The sequence below is a fragment of the Borostomias antarcticus genome (genome assembly GCF_949987555.1).
Source record: "Borostomias antarcticus genome assembly, chromosome: 8".
In the NCBI taxonomy this organism is placed as follows: Eukaryota; Metazoa; Chordata; class Actinopteri; order Stomiiformes; family Stomiidae; genus Borostomias; species Borostomias antarcticus.
Window position 1 is genome coordinate 9251329 of NC_140241.1, and position 14880 is coordinate 9266208.

General features: G+C 46.3%; 1 protein-coding gene across 1 annotated transcript; it reads left to right on the top strand.

Moving 5' to 3' along the window:
• Positions 1–4711: 4711 nt before the first annotated feature.
• Positions 4712–12293, top strand: oprd1b (opioid receptor, delta 1b; the record flags this gene model as incomplete). The annotated part of the gene is made up of 3 exons (XM_084442440.1): positions 4712–4944; positions 10449–10804; positions 11767–12293. 3 exons carry the CDS (start codon positions 4712–4714, stop codon positions 12291–12293), a joined length of 1116 nt encoding a protein of 371 aa, XP_084298566.1.
• Between the last annotated feature and the right edge of the window lie 2587 nt (positions 12294–14880).

Consider the following 14880-nt stretch of genomic DNA (forward strand, 5'->3'; position numbering starts at 1 on the left):
TGTCAAGAACAGATGCACGCTTGACTCCTTAATGGTTTCCCATAAAAAAAGGGCTGGATGACTACAGTGTCTGCACGTGTGTGTGCTCAGGGGTCTATAGTAATTTTCCAACAAAAAGGACCTAGTGTAGGGGCACAGATTTGCTTCAGATCTATATATCTTCTAGCAGCTAAGTTATCAAAGGCCAACTCAATGTTCCATCACACCCAATGCAGCCTGAGGCATTCAGTAATTACCTCACCACCCATGACTTAATTGAAGTGGCTCCCCTTTGAGAAAAGTTCAGTGGAGTGGCCTTGCCACAGAGAAGGAAGGGGGAAGCCCAGCATTCACGGTGTCAATAACCAAGCAAACCCGTTAGGTAATGCTGCAAGCAGATGTTTTCATTCTTGTACTACAGTAGTAAGTCATTGTGGCGTGATAATCCAGTGAGATTAGGAGGGAGGGAGTAGGCCAGGGACGGGGTTTCTGCAGCCTACAGTTGGTATACTAGGGCCAGGGACGGGGTTTCTGCAGTGTACTGGGCCGCGTTTCCCAGAGGCATCGTTAAGGCATCGTAGCGCTACGTGCTTCTTAAGAACGTCGTTAGCTCCACCTCTAGGTGGCGATGCGTTTCCCAGAACCTTCTTAAGCCAAGGTATACCTTGGCTACGAAGGCTCTGGGAAACAGCTCCACCCAAGGTACATCGTAAATCGCCCTTACGATGTACCTTCCGAAGATACATCGTTAGCCTACCTTGGAGCCGAAGCGCTGTTTCCCAGAGCCTTCTTAGCCAAGGTATACCACAGCCAAGGGATACGTTACGAAGGGCGGTCTGAACCCATCGTTAGTGTACATTGGCGATGCGCTCCGTTCATCCCGTCATAGTTTTAGCTCGATTCGAGCTAAATTACACTTTTAAAAAGGGGAGTTGCAATACAGCGCACATCTATCTATCCTACCTGCGCGATTCACATAGTGTACACAAAATACAATTAACTTGAATGATGAAAATAATGTCAGCCTACAGAACACATCATGGGAATGTTGTTTTTAAAACTTTTATTGAGCCAAGCAACATATACGGACTATCCATAGCCTAATATAATCCACTTTGTGAACAACAACAACATTTTCTTATGTAAAGGGATAATTTGATGACATGACTTTTCTGTCTGTCTTTATATATTGTCAGACAGATATCCTGACGAATTGATTAATCCAATGAGGCCATCTAGATGAATAGTCAAATATCCTCACACACGCTCCAGAATATTGTAGAAAGCCTTCCCAGAACAGTGGAGGCTGTTATAGCTGCACAGGGGGGACCAACTCCATATGATGCCTATTCATTTAGAATGGGATGTCATGAAAGTTGTAATGTGTAGGTGGCCCAATACTGTTGTCCTTATAGTGAACTTTGCTAACAGATTCACAGTATTTAGTAATCTTACAAATGCTGTTTGTTATATTGTGTGCCTTCTCCAAAACCTCTACTGTTGTAATGTGGCAAGAAACAACAAATATACAGGATAAAGGGAACTTGTTTAATATTGGTTGGGAAAAAACATGGGCAGGTTTGTTCTTTAGACCTTTGTCCTGTAACAGGCTGTCTTTTTCAGGGGTGGGGTTGTTAGACCCATGCCCAACCCCCAACCTGGAGGGCCAGTTGTTGCTTTTCGTCTGGCCTCTACCTTGAACCTGCCCGGCATGGTTGAACCTGCTGGGGGGTGACCCCCCACCAATATAGCCTTCATGGTCATGGAGGCACACAAGCCTTCCCACCACGACAAGGTAGCAACACGTAGGAAGGATGAGTGGTGTGGTGAGTGTATGTAGTGTGTGTGCGCAGTGTACTGTAGTGGGTGGGCAGTGTGTGGTAAGTGTATGTAGTGTGTGTGGTGAGTGTGTGCAGTGTGTGTGGTAAGTGTATGTAGTGTGTGTGGTGAGTGTGTGTAGTGTGTGTGGTAAGTGTATGTAGTGTGTGCAGTGTGTGTGTTAAGTGTATGTAGTGTGTGTGGTGAGTGTGTGCAGTGTGTCTCAGGCATCTGCATCATCTGCAAGGGAGGAAAATTCAATTAGCGACATTGAATGGAATGCATGCAGTGTGGGAAAAGACAGAGTATACAAAATATACACTTGGCCTACCTGGAGTTGGCAGAATGATGGGCACTGATATGGAGGGCCACACAAACTGTGCCTCCGCTAGGGCCTGCTGCCTGTTCTGGAGGTCCAGCCTCTCACGCTGCACACCCAGCCTCTGCCTCCCCACCTCCAGGAGCTCCTCGCTGCAGTCGCACCTCGCATCCGTAGTGTTCAGCTGCCTCTCACGTTGGGAGGGGGGGGGGACGTCATGGGGTGTGTGGGGGGAGAGCGTGTCGACGGGGTGGAGCAGTCTGACTGCGCTGGGGTCTCCTCTCCAGAGGACTGGGGTGATTCAGGCTTGGGGTGATTCAGCTGAGGGCTGGGAGGCTTGGGGTGATTCAGCTGAGGGCTGGATGTTGGAGGGGCCCTCTCCAGACTCCAAATCAAGGCCACCAGTGATGCCTTGGGAGGCTGTGAGGCCGATGATCGATAGGGCCTTCTCCTCCTCCGGGGTGAGGGAAGGCACGGTGCTCTGCCTCTCGGCGCACTGCCGCCCCCCGGCTTTTGGCCTGACTGGCGAAGTCCTGCCATTTCTTGCTGACGACTGTCCACTCCCTGGGTGGCCCAGGAGTGGAAGCAGCCATCCGCGCTGCAATGCGGATGTCTGTTAACTACGCATACTGTGTGTGTGTGTGTGTGTGTGTGTGTGTGTGTGTGTAGGAACTACAGCGTGGTGAACGTGTTGTGTGTGTGTGTGTGTGTGTGTGTGTAGGAACTACAGCGTGGTGAACGTGTTGTGTGTGTGTGTGTGTGTGTAAGCATACAGCCTTCTTCAATGGGCTATATGCACAACTCCAGTAGGCTACTTCCTGAAATTAGACATGCTTCTTTATTTCCTGTCTTACACTATTGGATGAAATGATTATTCAGGAATTCCTGAATAATCATTTCATCCAAAGTGTAGGACAGGAAATAGAGAAGCATGTCTAATTTCAGGAAGTAGCCTACTGGAGTTGTGCATAGGCCCTACTGGTAGCCGCCAAACAGGACGGCCTTCGGCTGCTCCACCTCGTCCAGCATGATCACTAGTTATTCTTTGGTGAACGCTATCACACGCTTCCTCTTCATATCTGCCATGTCGCTCAATATGTGCAGTTACCCTTGTTTTTTTTATAGGCCACATGCGCCAACACCGGTGCCTGATAGATTAAATTAGTCATGGTATCCGCGCGAATTCTAACGTGGGAATGCTACTGCCACAGAGGCAATTTATATGGGCATTATACCTTTGTTTGTATGATAACTAAATCAGTGGTCATTTTGCTATCATCATTGCCTATCATCATTAAAGTATTTTTTCCTGGCCTTTCAAGACATCCTCGACGGGGCGTATATGTCCCAATCCGATTCATGCTCTTTCTTGGATATTTTATTTGATGTAATGTAATTTAATGTATGAATTGGGACTATCACGAGGTCTCGCTTTGACTCTTAAATACATTAGCAGATGAGCTTTCGGTGGATTAGCTTCCTTTTTGGTAATATTTAGACTGAAATCAAATAATTAAGACAGCACGTATTATATTGGCACGTCATTTCTGTGACTTTACGAATGGCCATCGATGTGTGCGGCATCGATTAATTATTTTTTCAGCACCGCGCCCAGGGACACCTCCTCTAACGATGTATCTTGGGATGGACCTAACGATGTATCTTCACGCGCACGCTAAGGGATAGTCTGGGAAACACTCGTAGGAAACTCTGTCATTTCGCCAAGGTATACCTTGGGAAGCGTGGTAGTGCGGAGAAATTCGGCAAATCTGGGAAACGCGGCCCTGGCTCGTTTATGAGTCTTCTCAGTGGGAGTAAGAATGCGCGGGGTGGGGAGAGAAACAACTACAATATTTGCTAAAGCCACAAATTGATCCGGTAGTGAAAAAAACTGTGCTAAATTGCCTGGAAGAGCAAGACATGACTTTTAAAAATTATATAGGCTAAAAGCTCTGGAAGATAGGCTACCTCTTTTCACTGATTCAGCTCATTTCAGCCATTAGGCCTGTCCTCACAAATAATTTAGAGAGTTTATCCTCTACCAAAGCAGCATGCGCGTCATTGCCAAAGTGTCCAGGGAGTGCAACCCAAGCTGAGCATGAGACAATGGAACACATCTCTATAAAGTTGTGTCTCGGTGTAAAACAGTTTAAACATGAATTATGTTTTGACATAGACTATAGCCTACTCAGATGGTGCCGACGCCGCTATAGTCGGCTAACGGGAGAAGCGCACCTACCAAGCACTGCGTTTTAGCCAAGCCCACAACTCCTTCGCGCATTTGGAACTGCCGCCGCCACCTCCCCTTTGCATTGCATTATCGCGGCAGTAGATAACTGGATATAACCTACTGTATGGGATACTCTGTTTCAGACTGTTCTTCCTCAATTCTGCGGCAGCTTCTTGTGATAGCTACTTCACTCACACTGAGTGTGGTTTTATCGCTTCGACCTGGACCCAGTTTCACTCGTTCCCTCTCTTGACTTCTTGTGCGCTCTTTTGGTGCATCTCTTTCTGCGATCGGAGAGGAGACTTTTATTTCACCCTAACTTTCCTATATTGAAGTCGTAGCCTGTCTGCTGAATACGAGTGGTGATGGAGTACCCAACACTGTCCGCGGCTGATTTCGCCGACCTGTATTCTGTGATCCCTTTCAATGTCACATATTTCTCCGAAGATTCCGAGTCGTCTAAAAGTAACGAGACTGAAAATATCACCACGAAGGATACCACAAGTATGATAATGGCAATCTCTATAACGGCACTTTATTCTCTTATCTGTGTGGTGGGATTGCTCGGAAATATCCTCGTTATGTATGGCGTGGTGAGGTAAGAAAATAGGCTCATGAACCAACACTTGACATTTCTCCGTTTTTTGAGAATATTAAAATCTTATTTTGCGCACAAAAGAGGCGTTACCTATGCCATTGATTCATTGTTGTATTATTTTGGCCTCTAGTCTAATTATTTATTATTTATTAATCATAGATTAAGCACACTCAAAGATTCTGCTGTAGCCTATCGTGCTGAGATTTATCTGATGAGGTATAGATTTATGGTTTAATGTCACTGCTCCTTGCAAGACTCACCTTTCAGGGGACAGGATTTCATGTGAGGCAAATTCTCTCACTTCACCTCACAAGCAGATCCCCAGATCAATATGGTTTATTGTGTTAGACTCATGTTGTGTTTCCTTAATGGCTTAGCCAATCGAAGACTTCTACTGAAAAAAAGAGAAACATACTCACACCTGAGGCCAATCAGAACAGGTGCCCCACAGTAGCCTTTAGAAGGGGTGAAAACAGGCATCTTCTAGAAAGTTTCAGCTCGCTGAAGACTGAAGTTAAGAGAAGCTTGAAGATGAACAGCTAGCTCACGGCTGAGCCGGTGGCGTCCCTGGTGGTGCCCTGGCCACTACTCACTAATCTTCCAGAGAGAATCTACGTATTTGGCAACATTTTTTCCATTACATTACACACTTTTATCTAGAACAACTAACAATAAATGCATTCTGCATGCATGCATCCTACATTAGTAGAAAAAGACAATGTACTACTACTTGCCATAACTCACAAGTGCATCTCCTTTCTAAAACAAGTGACTAAGAGCATAATCTAGTGCTGAAGGTAAAGTGCAAGAATAGCAATCTAAAATACAGTAGGTGCTTAAGAGGGAGGATCATGGTAGTACTTCTTGAAGAGATGAGTTTTGAACGTGCAACGAAAGATGGGCAGCGACTCTGCTGTCCTGACGTCAGTGGGGCATCTCTGTTGCTTCGTGTGCTTGGGTCCGCAGCACACCAGGGACCTCCTCGTTGTCCCCTACCTGCCCGGCATGCGTCCTCCTCGTTCCTTCTGAGAGGATTCGCTGGGCGCACTACGCCATCATTTTACCGCCGCCTATGGAGAACACTGCTTTCTGAGGTAAATGCCTACGTGTCATAGAGTGGTTTCGATGATGAGGGGGCCGGCATTATACCAAGCAGAGAGTAACGCCAGATACTGCCACCGCTGCCCCCACCGGCCATTGGAGCGGCCAGTCTTGTGTGTCTATCCCCGCCATCCTGCCCAGCCAGTTCAGAGTGTTCAGCCTAGCCCAACCAGCTTGGTGCTACTTGCTGTACTCCCAGGCATGGGGTAAGTAGCAAAGCTAAGTTAACATAGGAAGATACGCAAACTGTTTTGTTCCCATGTTATGGTGAATGTTTACAGTCTGCTTTTCATGTTATGTCTAGCTAGCTGACGGCGGGGCCATAATGTAGCCAATTAGCATGGTTTGAAAAGGGGATTGTGGTGTTTAAGTGTACGGCAGTGTCCAGCAGTTCGGTGCTGTCCCGACCAAAACCTTAGCTGGTCCCATTAAAGGATTCACCCCATGGTACCTCCGGTTAGAGCGATGATGTCTTTCCCTTCCTCCACAGCAGATGTGACAACCACCATACTCGCTGTCAAGAGAGGGTGGCTCTCCAGTTGCTACGTGTGTGCTGGCCACTTCACTCATATCTACCGCTCACAGAAATTTTGCCCCACAAAGGTTACCTTCCAAGCCGGCGGTGTGTGAAATGGCGGGTTCTGCCTACGCCTACACGGCGATAGAGACGCCCGGCCGTTCCACCACTTTCTATGAATTATTCCAGCCATTGTAAGCTAGCAAATGTAGCCTTGCCTGTCTCCACTGAGACCCTGAGGCCCAGGCATGGCTCCCCTATTGCTGTGTGTGACGTCAGAGCTCGGGCACCTACGTTTAGCTGCGTTGCTCTGGACACAATACAGCCTACATCTCACACTATGCATGGTTGACTAGTGAGCGGCGGCGCCGGAACGTAGCTAACCTGCCAGTTGCGTGTTTTTTCAGCGTATGATTGGGTGAGGTTAGAGCTGGGCTGGCTTCATCTGTCTCGACATCAAGGTCTCAATGCTACGAGAGCGAGCGGCGCAAGGTTCTGATTTTCTGCTGTGCGTGACGTCAGAGCTCTACCCCTGTCTGTTGACAGCGCCGCCCTAACTAGCACGGCAACTTCGCGGAAGGTTGCCTATGACGCATACTCTGTGGGTCCGTCTCTTTCAAGTTTGAATAGAGTGGCTCCGAGCCGGGATGTCATTCGCACCCGTGAACACGCACGTCACGGGGGAATCCCCAGGGGATGCCCCTTTTGAGCGTGGTCCACCCTGGACCGAGACACCAGAATATATCCACTGTCCGGTGGAGGTCAGGGCCAAATGGGAATATGGACAATTCCTAGCTCGCATGCCGCGGTCACCTGCAGGGCTGCTCTCGGAACGCTGTGCGGCTTGGCAGGAGAAATGCTTGCTGTCCAAGTGGCTGAAGCGCATTCTGATGGAGGGCCACTCAATTCGCTTTCGCTGCTCTCCACCACCCTTCCCAGGAATTGTGGAGATGGTGATGCCGTCCGCCGACCAAGCTGCAGCTCTGACAGCAGAGATCGCAGAACTTTGGTCGAATGGGGCGGTGACTGTGGTCCCGTCTGAGCAGAGGAACGAGGGGTTTTACTCCAGCTACTTCCTCGTGTCCAAAAAGACAGGTGGTGTGAGACCAATTTTGGACCTCCACTTTTTCAACAAGATTGTGTCCAAACTGCAGTTTTGCACGCTGATGGTGCATCAAATGACAGAAGGATTCCTTCCAGGTGACTTTTGCACCAGCATTGATCTGAAAGATGCTTACTTCCATGTGCCAATCGTGACCGTGGCACCGGACGTACCTGCGCTTTGCTCTCCAGGATGTGGCGTACAAGTATACCAGACTCCCGTTTGGGTGTGCTCTAGCCCCCAGGACCTTCTCCATCTATGTGGAGTTGGTGCTGAAGCCGCTGCACCAGTAGGGAGTCAAAGTACCGGCATATTGCTGGTTCTGGCTCCATTGCCAATCCTAGTGTTGGAGGTTACGGACATGCTAATTAGTCATCTCACCTACTTGGGGTTTGCTAGAAGGGAGAAAAGCGCCCTATGGCCGGCCTGTCAGGTGATTTACCTTGGTATCAGCCTAGACATGGGGACAGAGCGTTTCTCTGTGGAGATGGGAGAACCTTCCAGAAGGACAACCATCTCTGCAGCACTCCACCAATCAGGCCTTTATGGTAGAGTGGCCAGATGGAAGTCACTCCTTAGTAAAAGGCACATGACAGCAGGAAACCAGGCACCGCTCATCACCTGGCCAATACAATCCCTACAGGAAACCAGGCACCGCTCATCACCGGGCCAATACCATCCCTACAGTGAAGCATGGTGGTGGCAGCAGCATGCTGTGGGGATGTTTTTCAGCGGCAGGAACTGGGAGACTAGTTAAAGCAATACATCGCGATATTTGGACCTTTACAAACATGTCTGGTGCTAATTCTCCAATTAGATTTACTAAATGTAAGCTGAATCGTCCAAACAGTCTATTCAGAAAGATAATACATTGAGATGTATTACCTTTTAAAACTCACGCCCCTGGGATGCAGCATTCAGTCAAAGTGCGCATGCGCAACATTGTGCTTAAACAACACTGTAGTAGCTAACTATTCCGGCGTCTATGGATATCATGCGTTTTTAGCTTAATCATGGAGGTGAGAAAACCGAAGCGAAACATCACGGAGGAAGCCAGAAAAAGAACAAGACAATCTGATAACGTTACGACAGTATGACAGTGCACTTATTTGCAAAGCCTGTGGGGGCGCAGTTCCAAGAAAACCGGAGAAAACGCTATGTATTGCTTTAAGATTGAGGGAAAGATGAATGCAGAAATGTACAGAGATCCTTGATGAAAACCTGCTCCAGACAGCTCAGGACCTGTGACTGGGGCAAAGGTTCACCTTCCAACAGGACAAAGACGCTAAGCATACAGACAAGATAACAAAGGAGGGGCTTTGGGACAAGTCTGTGAATGTTCTTGAGTGGCCTGAGACTTGAACCCAATTGAACATCTCGAGAGATCTGAAAATGGCTGTGCACCAATGCTCCCCATCCAACCTGCTTGAGAGGATCTGCAAAGAATTATGGGAGAAACTGCCCAAAAATAGGTGTGCCAAGCTTGTAGCATCATACTCAAGAAGACTCGAGGCTGTAATTGCTGCCAAAGTTGCTTCAACAAAGTATTACGTAAAGGGTGCGAATACAGTACATATGCACATGTGATATTTGAGTGTTTTATTTTTAATAAATTTGCAACAATTTAAAAAAAGCTTTTTTCACTTTGTCATTTGGGGTATTCTGTGTAGAATTTTGAGGGAAAAAATAGAATTTAATCCATTTTGGAATAGGGCTGTAACATAAAATGTGGAAAAAGTGAAGAGATATGAATACTATAAATACACTGTACGTAATACACGATGTACACTTTCATGCTGTTTCAGATAAAATAAGATAAGGTATTTGGGTGTTACAGCAGTGATAATGTACAGAATAGATCAGAGTAAGGAATGTACATCAGAGTAAAAAATATGAGGGCCAAATGTAATGATCGCATCAAAATGATGACTGACCCCATTGGCCCACCATCTAGCAGGCTATTAAACAGGTTGAAGTCCCCAGGGAAATCTATTTGAGACCCAACCTTTTCCCCTAACCCGTAACAGAATCCACCTCAAGCTGAGTAACGTCAATACTGCTGGCAGCCTAATGGTGACTCACTCATGTCACTCTGATCCTATATTTGTCCTTTCAGGAGAAAGTAATGGGTGAAACCATTGTATGGATCCTGGTGTATTTGCTCTGTGATCATGCCCATGATGTCCAAATATCTGTTGGGGTTTAAAGATAAAAAATACATTAGATAATGGGGGGTTGGGGGGGTTGGGGTTGAGCACATCTTCCACTTAAATGCAGGATTGAAATTGAATGTATTTTGGTCTGCGTTCATAAATAACAGAAATCTGTCTCTGAGTATCTACATTATACATTACATTACAGTCATTTAGCTGACGCTTTTATACAAAGCAACTTACAATAATTGCATTTAATGCAGGTCTAGGTATACTAATACTTACCAGAACTCACAAGTGCATCTCCTTTATAAAAAGGTTGTGACTAAGTGCATAATCTAGTGCTGAAGGCAAAGTGCAAGAGTAGCAAACTAAGAATAGAATAGGTGCTTACGAGGGAGGATTGTGGTAGTATTTCTTGAAGAGGTGAGTTTTGAGCCTGCGGCGAAAGACAGGCAGTGACTCTGCTGCATTCCAATCACAATGATATGACATGCATAAAAATTAAAAATAAACTTCATCACAGTTGAAAAACACAAGATCTCTGCAGTCTGAAAGAGGTGTAGGCAGAAGCTACAGCTTATTGTGCCTACCCTTATTACAACTCAGAAGGTTTACTGTATATTTCCAGATACACCAAAATGAAGACGTCTACCAACATCTACATCTTCAACCTGGCCTTGGCGGACGCCCTGGCCACCAGCACCCTGCCCTTCCAGAGTGCCAAGTACCTGATGAAAACCTGGCCCTTTGGGGAGCTCCTGTGCAAGGTGGTCATAGCCATCGACTACTACAACATGTTCACCAGCATCTTCACCCTGACCATGATGAGCGTGGACCGCTACGTGGCCGTGTGCCACCCCGTCCGGGCGCTGGACTTCCGCACTCCCGCCAAAGCCAAGGTGATCAACGTCTGTGTCTGGCTGCTGTCTTCCGCCATCGGAGTGCCCATAATGATTATGGCCGTTACCGAGGTGACGGAAAAAGGTGAGGGGCTTTTTCAGTTGCACTGTGAAGTCAGGAGAATTATATCAGAATTAGTTTTATTGCCAGTTAGGTTTTTACACATACTAGGAATTTGTTCTGGTCAGTTGGTGCACAACACTGATGGATAGACAACATTAGACAGGGTGCAAGGACTAGACAGGACAGTGCAAATTACAAAATGCAAAATGGTGTGCAATGTGCGTATAAACAGTGTGTACAATGGGTTAATGTGTGTGCAACGTTTTTATATAATGTGGGAACCAGGTGAGGCCAGATGGGATGCACACAAATCGAGAGGAGACGGCGTTACTGCTCTCCTGCACAGATGTGCATTTATTGAGGGCCAAAAACAGAAAACACAAGAGAAGAGGGGTTCGGGGTCCAAACAATCCAAAAAACAGGGACGCTGTCTCCCCTCAGTCGTCCCCTCCCGGTCAACCGTGCTTTGCGGGGGTTGATCCTCTTATTCCTGGCGGGGACACACAGAAAAAAGACCAGTCAGGACAATAAAAGTCAGCAAAACGGTTTGGAGCCAGCACTCCATCTAACCAGTCTACTCACGTCAGCCCTAAGCCCCCGAATGAATTCTGGAGTGTCCTTTTTTAGGGTGTTTGGCCCTGACGAGGTGATTTTCCCCAGTTGTCAGTCTCCTGTAGATGCCACTCACAACCAGGCCCCGCTGTCCACGGTGCTGAAGTGGCTGTGGCCGGGGTCGCTGTGAAGTGGCCATCTGGCCTCTCCAAGTGGCATGCCGGAGTCCTGGGCTCACCCGGGTTGCCACAATAAACAATATGTGTGCTATTGTGATACAGTATGTGTGTGCAGTGAGAAAACTAGGAAACCTAATATGTCCACTCAGCTCTCTACAATCGCCTTTGGCAAATGCCTCTTTTTTTCAGGGAGTAATGGGACTTCTGTCTTCCGTCCTTCTGCTGCCTGTTAATCATTCATTTCCTTCTCAGGCAATACTGTATGTAAGCTGAGCTTCCCACAGCCAGACTGGTACTGGGACACCATCACTAAGATCTGTGTGTTCATCTTCGCCTTCGTGGTGCCCGTCCTGGTCATCACCATCTGCTACGGTCTGATGATCATGCGGCTAAAGAGCGTCCGCCTGCTCTCCGGTTCCAAGGAGAAGGACCGGACCCTGCGGCGCATCACACGCATGGTCCTGGTGGTGGTGGCGGCTTTCATCATCTGCTGGACGCCCATCCACATCTTCATCATCGTCAAGACGGTGGTGGACATTGACACGGGAAACCCCTTGGTGGTGGCCAGCTGGCACCTATGCATCGCCCTGGGCTACACCAACAGCAGCCTCAACCCCGTCCTCTACGCCTTCCTGGATGAGAACTTCAAGAGGTGCTTTAGGGACTTCTGCCTGCCGGCGTGGAGCAAGGAGCAGAGCAGCTTCTCCAGGGCGCGCAACGCCACCCGGGAGCCTGTGTCTGTATGTGCTCCCGCAGTATCTGTGAGGAGGCCGGTATGACTAGGCATGGAGCAGGTGCCTGGAGAACCGCGCCCCAGGACGGTCCTCCAGGAGGACCTGCAGACGGAGGTCACCCAAATCACCACAGAGCTCTGACACTCTACAACAGGCTTTAGATGTTCTACTGGGGGGATGGGCAAAAATGCTATTGTCTGTCATCTTCACCATTTCAGATACTAGCTAAACATTATGGTGTGCATCATGGTTGAGGTCATCTTTTGAGGATACACCACAGCCATGTTAAATCAACTGTGTTCAAATTTGAATGGTGCGCTTGGTCCACTTTCAGTGGTATTATTTGCACTGGTAAACAAAAAAAAAACACATTGAGGGCATCATAGGTTATTTTATTTTAAGATTCACTGAGGTGATATTGAACATTGAATCATCATGCAGGTGAGACAACTGGCATTGAGCTGACTGACTCTGAGAGCATGTGTTTTCTGTCTACATTGCTGCACACCTGACTCATGATCATGTCCACTTATGAATAGGGTTGGGTATTGGCAATAACCTCACGATACGATATGTATCATGATACATTGCGATACATACAGCTGAAAAAACAACGTCATCCCCGCTCCCTGGAGGTGATCCTGAGGGCGGAGGGAATGTAAGGACATTTTAAATCCATCTAAAACATGAGTAATGTATCTATGACTGAATTCTATCCTTAATTTTCTATATGTATTCCCTGTCTCATTCTGTATATTTTCATTGTGCCCCAAAAAAGTTAAAATAAAGAATTATATATTATTATTATTATTATTATTATTATTATTATTCTGTATCAATACTGTACCACGGAAAATCGATACAGTATCGCAGAAAAGAATATTGCAATGTATTGCTGTATTGATTTTATTGCACAGCCCTACTTATGAACCGCCAAAAACACTGTACACAGTGTCATATGAACTCAAGAGACAGGAGAACGAATCCCCTCCGACTTGACTGATAGCCTATTAAGGCAGAAGCAAGGAGACGTTTCAAAATAAACATGGACCGTGACGAGGAACATTCCCAGAGACAGATGCTGTTGGTCCTCGTGACCTGGAAACATTCAGTACGCTGTATACATCGACTTGATTTTGCAACATCAAACAAACAAAACAACAATGAGAAGCTTCATTGAGTAGAGTGTCATCCAATATCCTTTTTAATGGCTCTCTAATTTGACTGTGATGTCATTAGTTATTTATTATTGTTCTGAAGTTGAATTGAGAGTGACACAGTGTAATATGTATTGCCTCCACCCGCCTCAGCGACAGCGCAGGTGGTGTGTGTTAGTTTGTTGGTTAGGAGTCTATTCGTTTGTTCGTTAGCAGGACACAACTGCCTGATGGATTTTCCTGAAATTCAAGGGTGGGGTATAGCATGAACCTTCAAATATCCCACTCAACTTTGAGCGAAACTAGCTCCCCATGTGGGGGCGCTAGAGACACAAGATTTGGATTGTGGGGTACGGGGAGAGAGCCTGGAGTGCACCGAACCGCCCCACACTGGCTCCGACTCAACATGGCCGCCCATTCACCTCCTTTCATTTGGACTCGTTTCAAGGCATGATAGCAAAGATCAACTGCTTTGAATTAGCTAGTTATGTTCGTAGATAACTAGATTACTGCTGTCGGTCCTGTCATATTTATCTAGCTAGCGACTTGTCATTTAATTTTGCCATGTAAAACATTGGGAAAACATTGGACATTGGGCTTTTCTTGCAGAGGCAGTAGTAGTTGCACTTCAATAATCCCCACGGGAACTTCAAAAATAAGTACCAGCTGCCTGTATAAACGCTGCTTTGAGCTGTAGGCTACAGGCTGTGCATCATGGGGGGAGGTATACACTCCCAGAGCGACCTTTTCTAGTTAATACTGTGATAATGTGACTAACTGTGAAATGTGCCGTTAATGTATCTTAAAGCTTCAACTTTTAATGATTATTCTAATACTGCTTTATAAGTGGTCATTAACATGCTCTACACGTACTATATGTGTGTTGACAGTACATGTAGGCTACATGCTACCAGACACATGAAAGGTACCATATTGCCTTACAGGTATGCAAATGGAAAGTCATGGAATTTGAATTTGAATTTTCCAGGCCTGGACACGTAAGCTTATCACATTAATGTACATTTTAAAATGTAGTCATTGACATTTTAAATTGACTATCAATACATTTTGTTCATAAACTTATGACGTTAATGCACATTTTAAAATGTAGAGGCTTCTGTGTGGGCATTGTGTTACTCATTCTTACATTATGTACAGTAGTAGTTGAGAGGCTACTTTACTCATTCAGATGCAGAAATAATGGACATTTAGTAAGACGTTATTGAAAAGTCAATGTTTTGTAGTTTTATTGGACAAAATTAGTGGGAACCCCCTGGCTTCATCAAACTTTTTACCCCCATGTTTGGCAGCAAGTGCAATGCTCTGTAAAAAAAAAAAAAAGGGGGGGGGGGAGCTCATTTTACTGAATCGGATTTTTAAAATGTGGATCTATGTATTGTCTGCATGAAAGGTTTTCTTTGCTTTCCTGCAGTAGATTCTATTTCATGGGGGAATATTAATGTATGTAATAATGA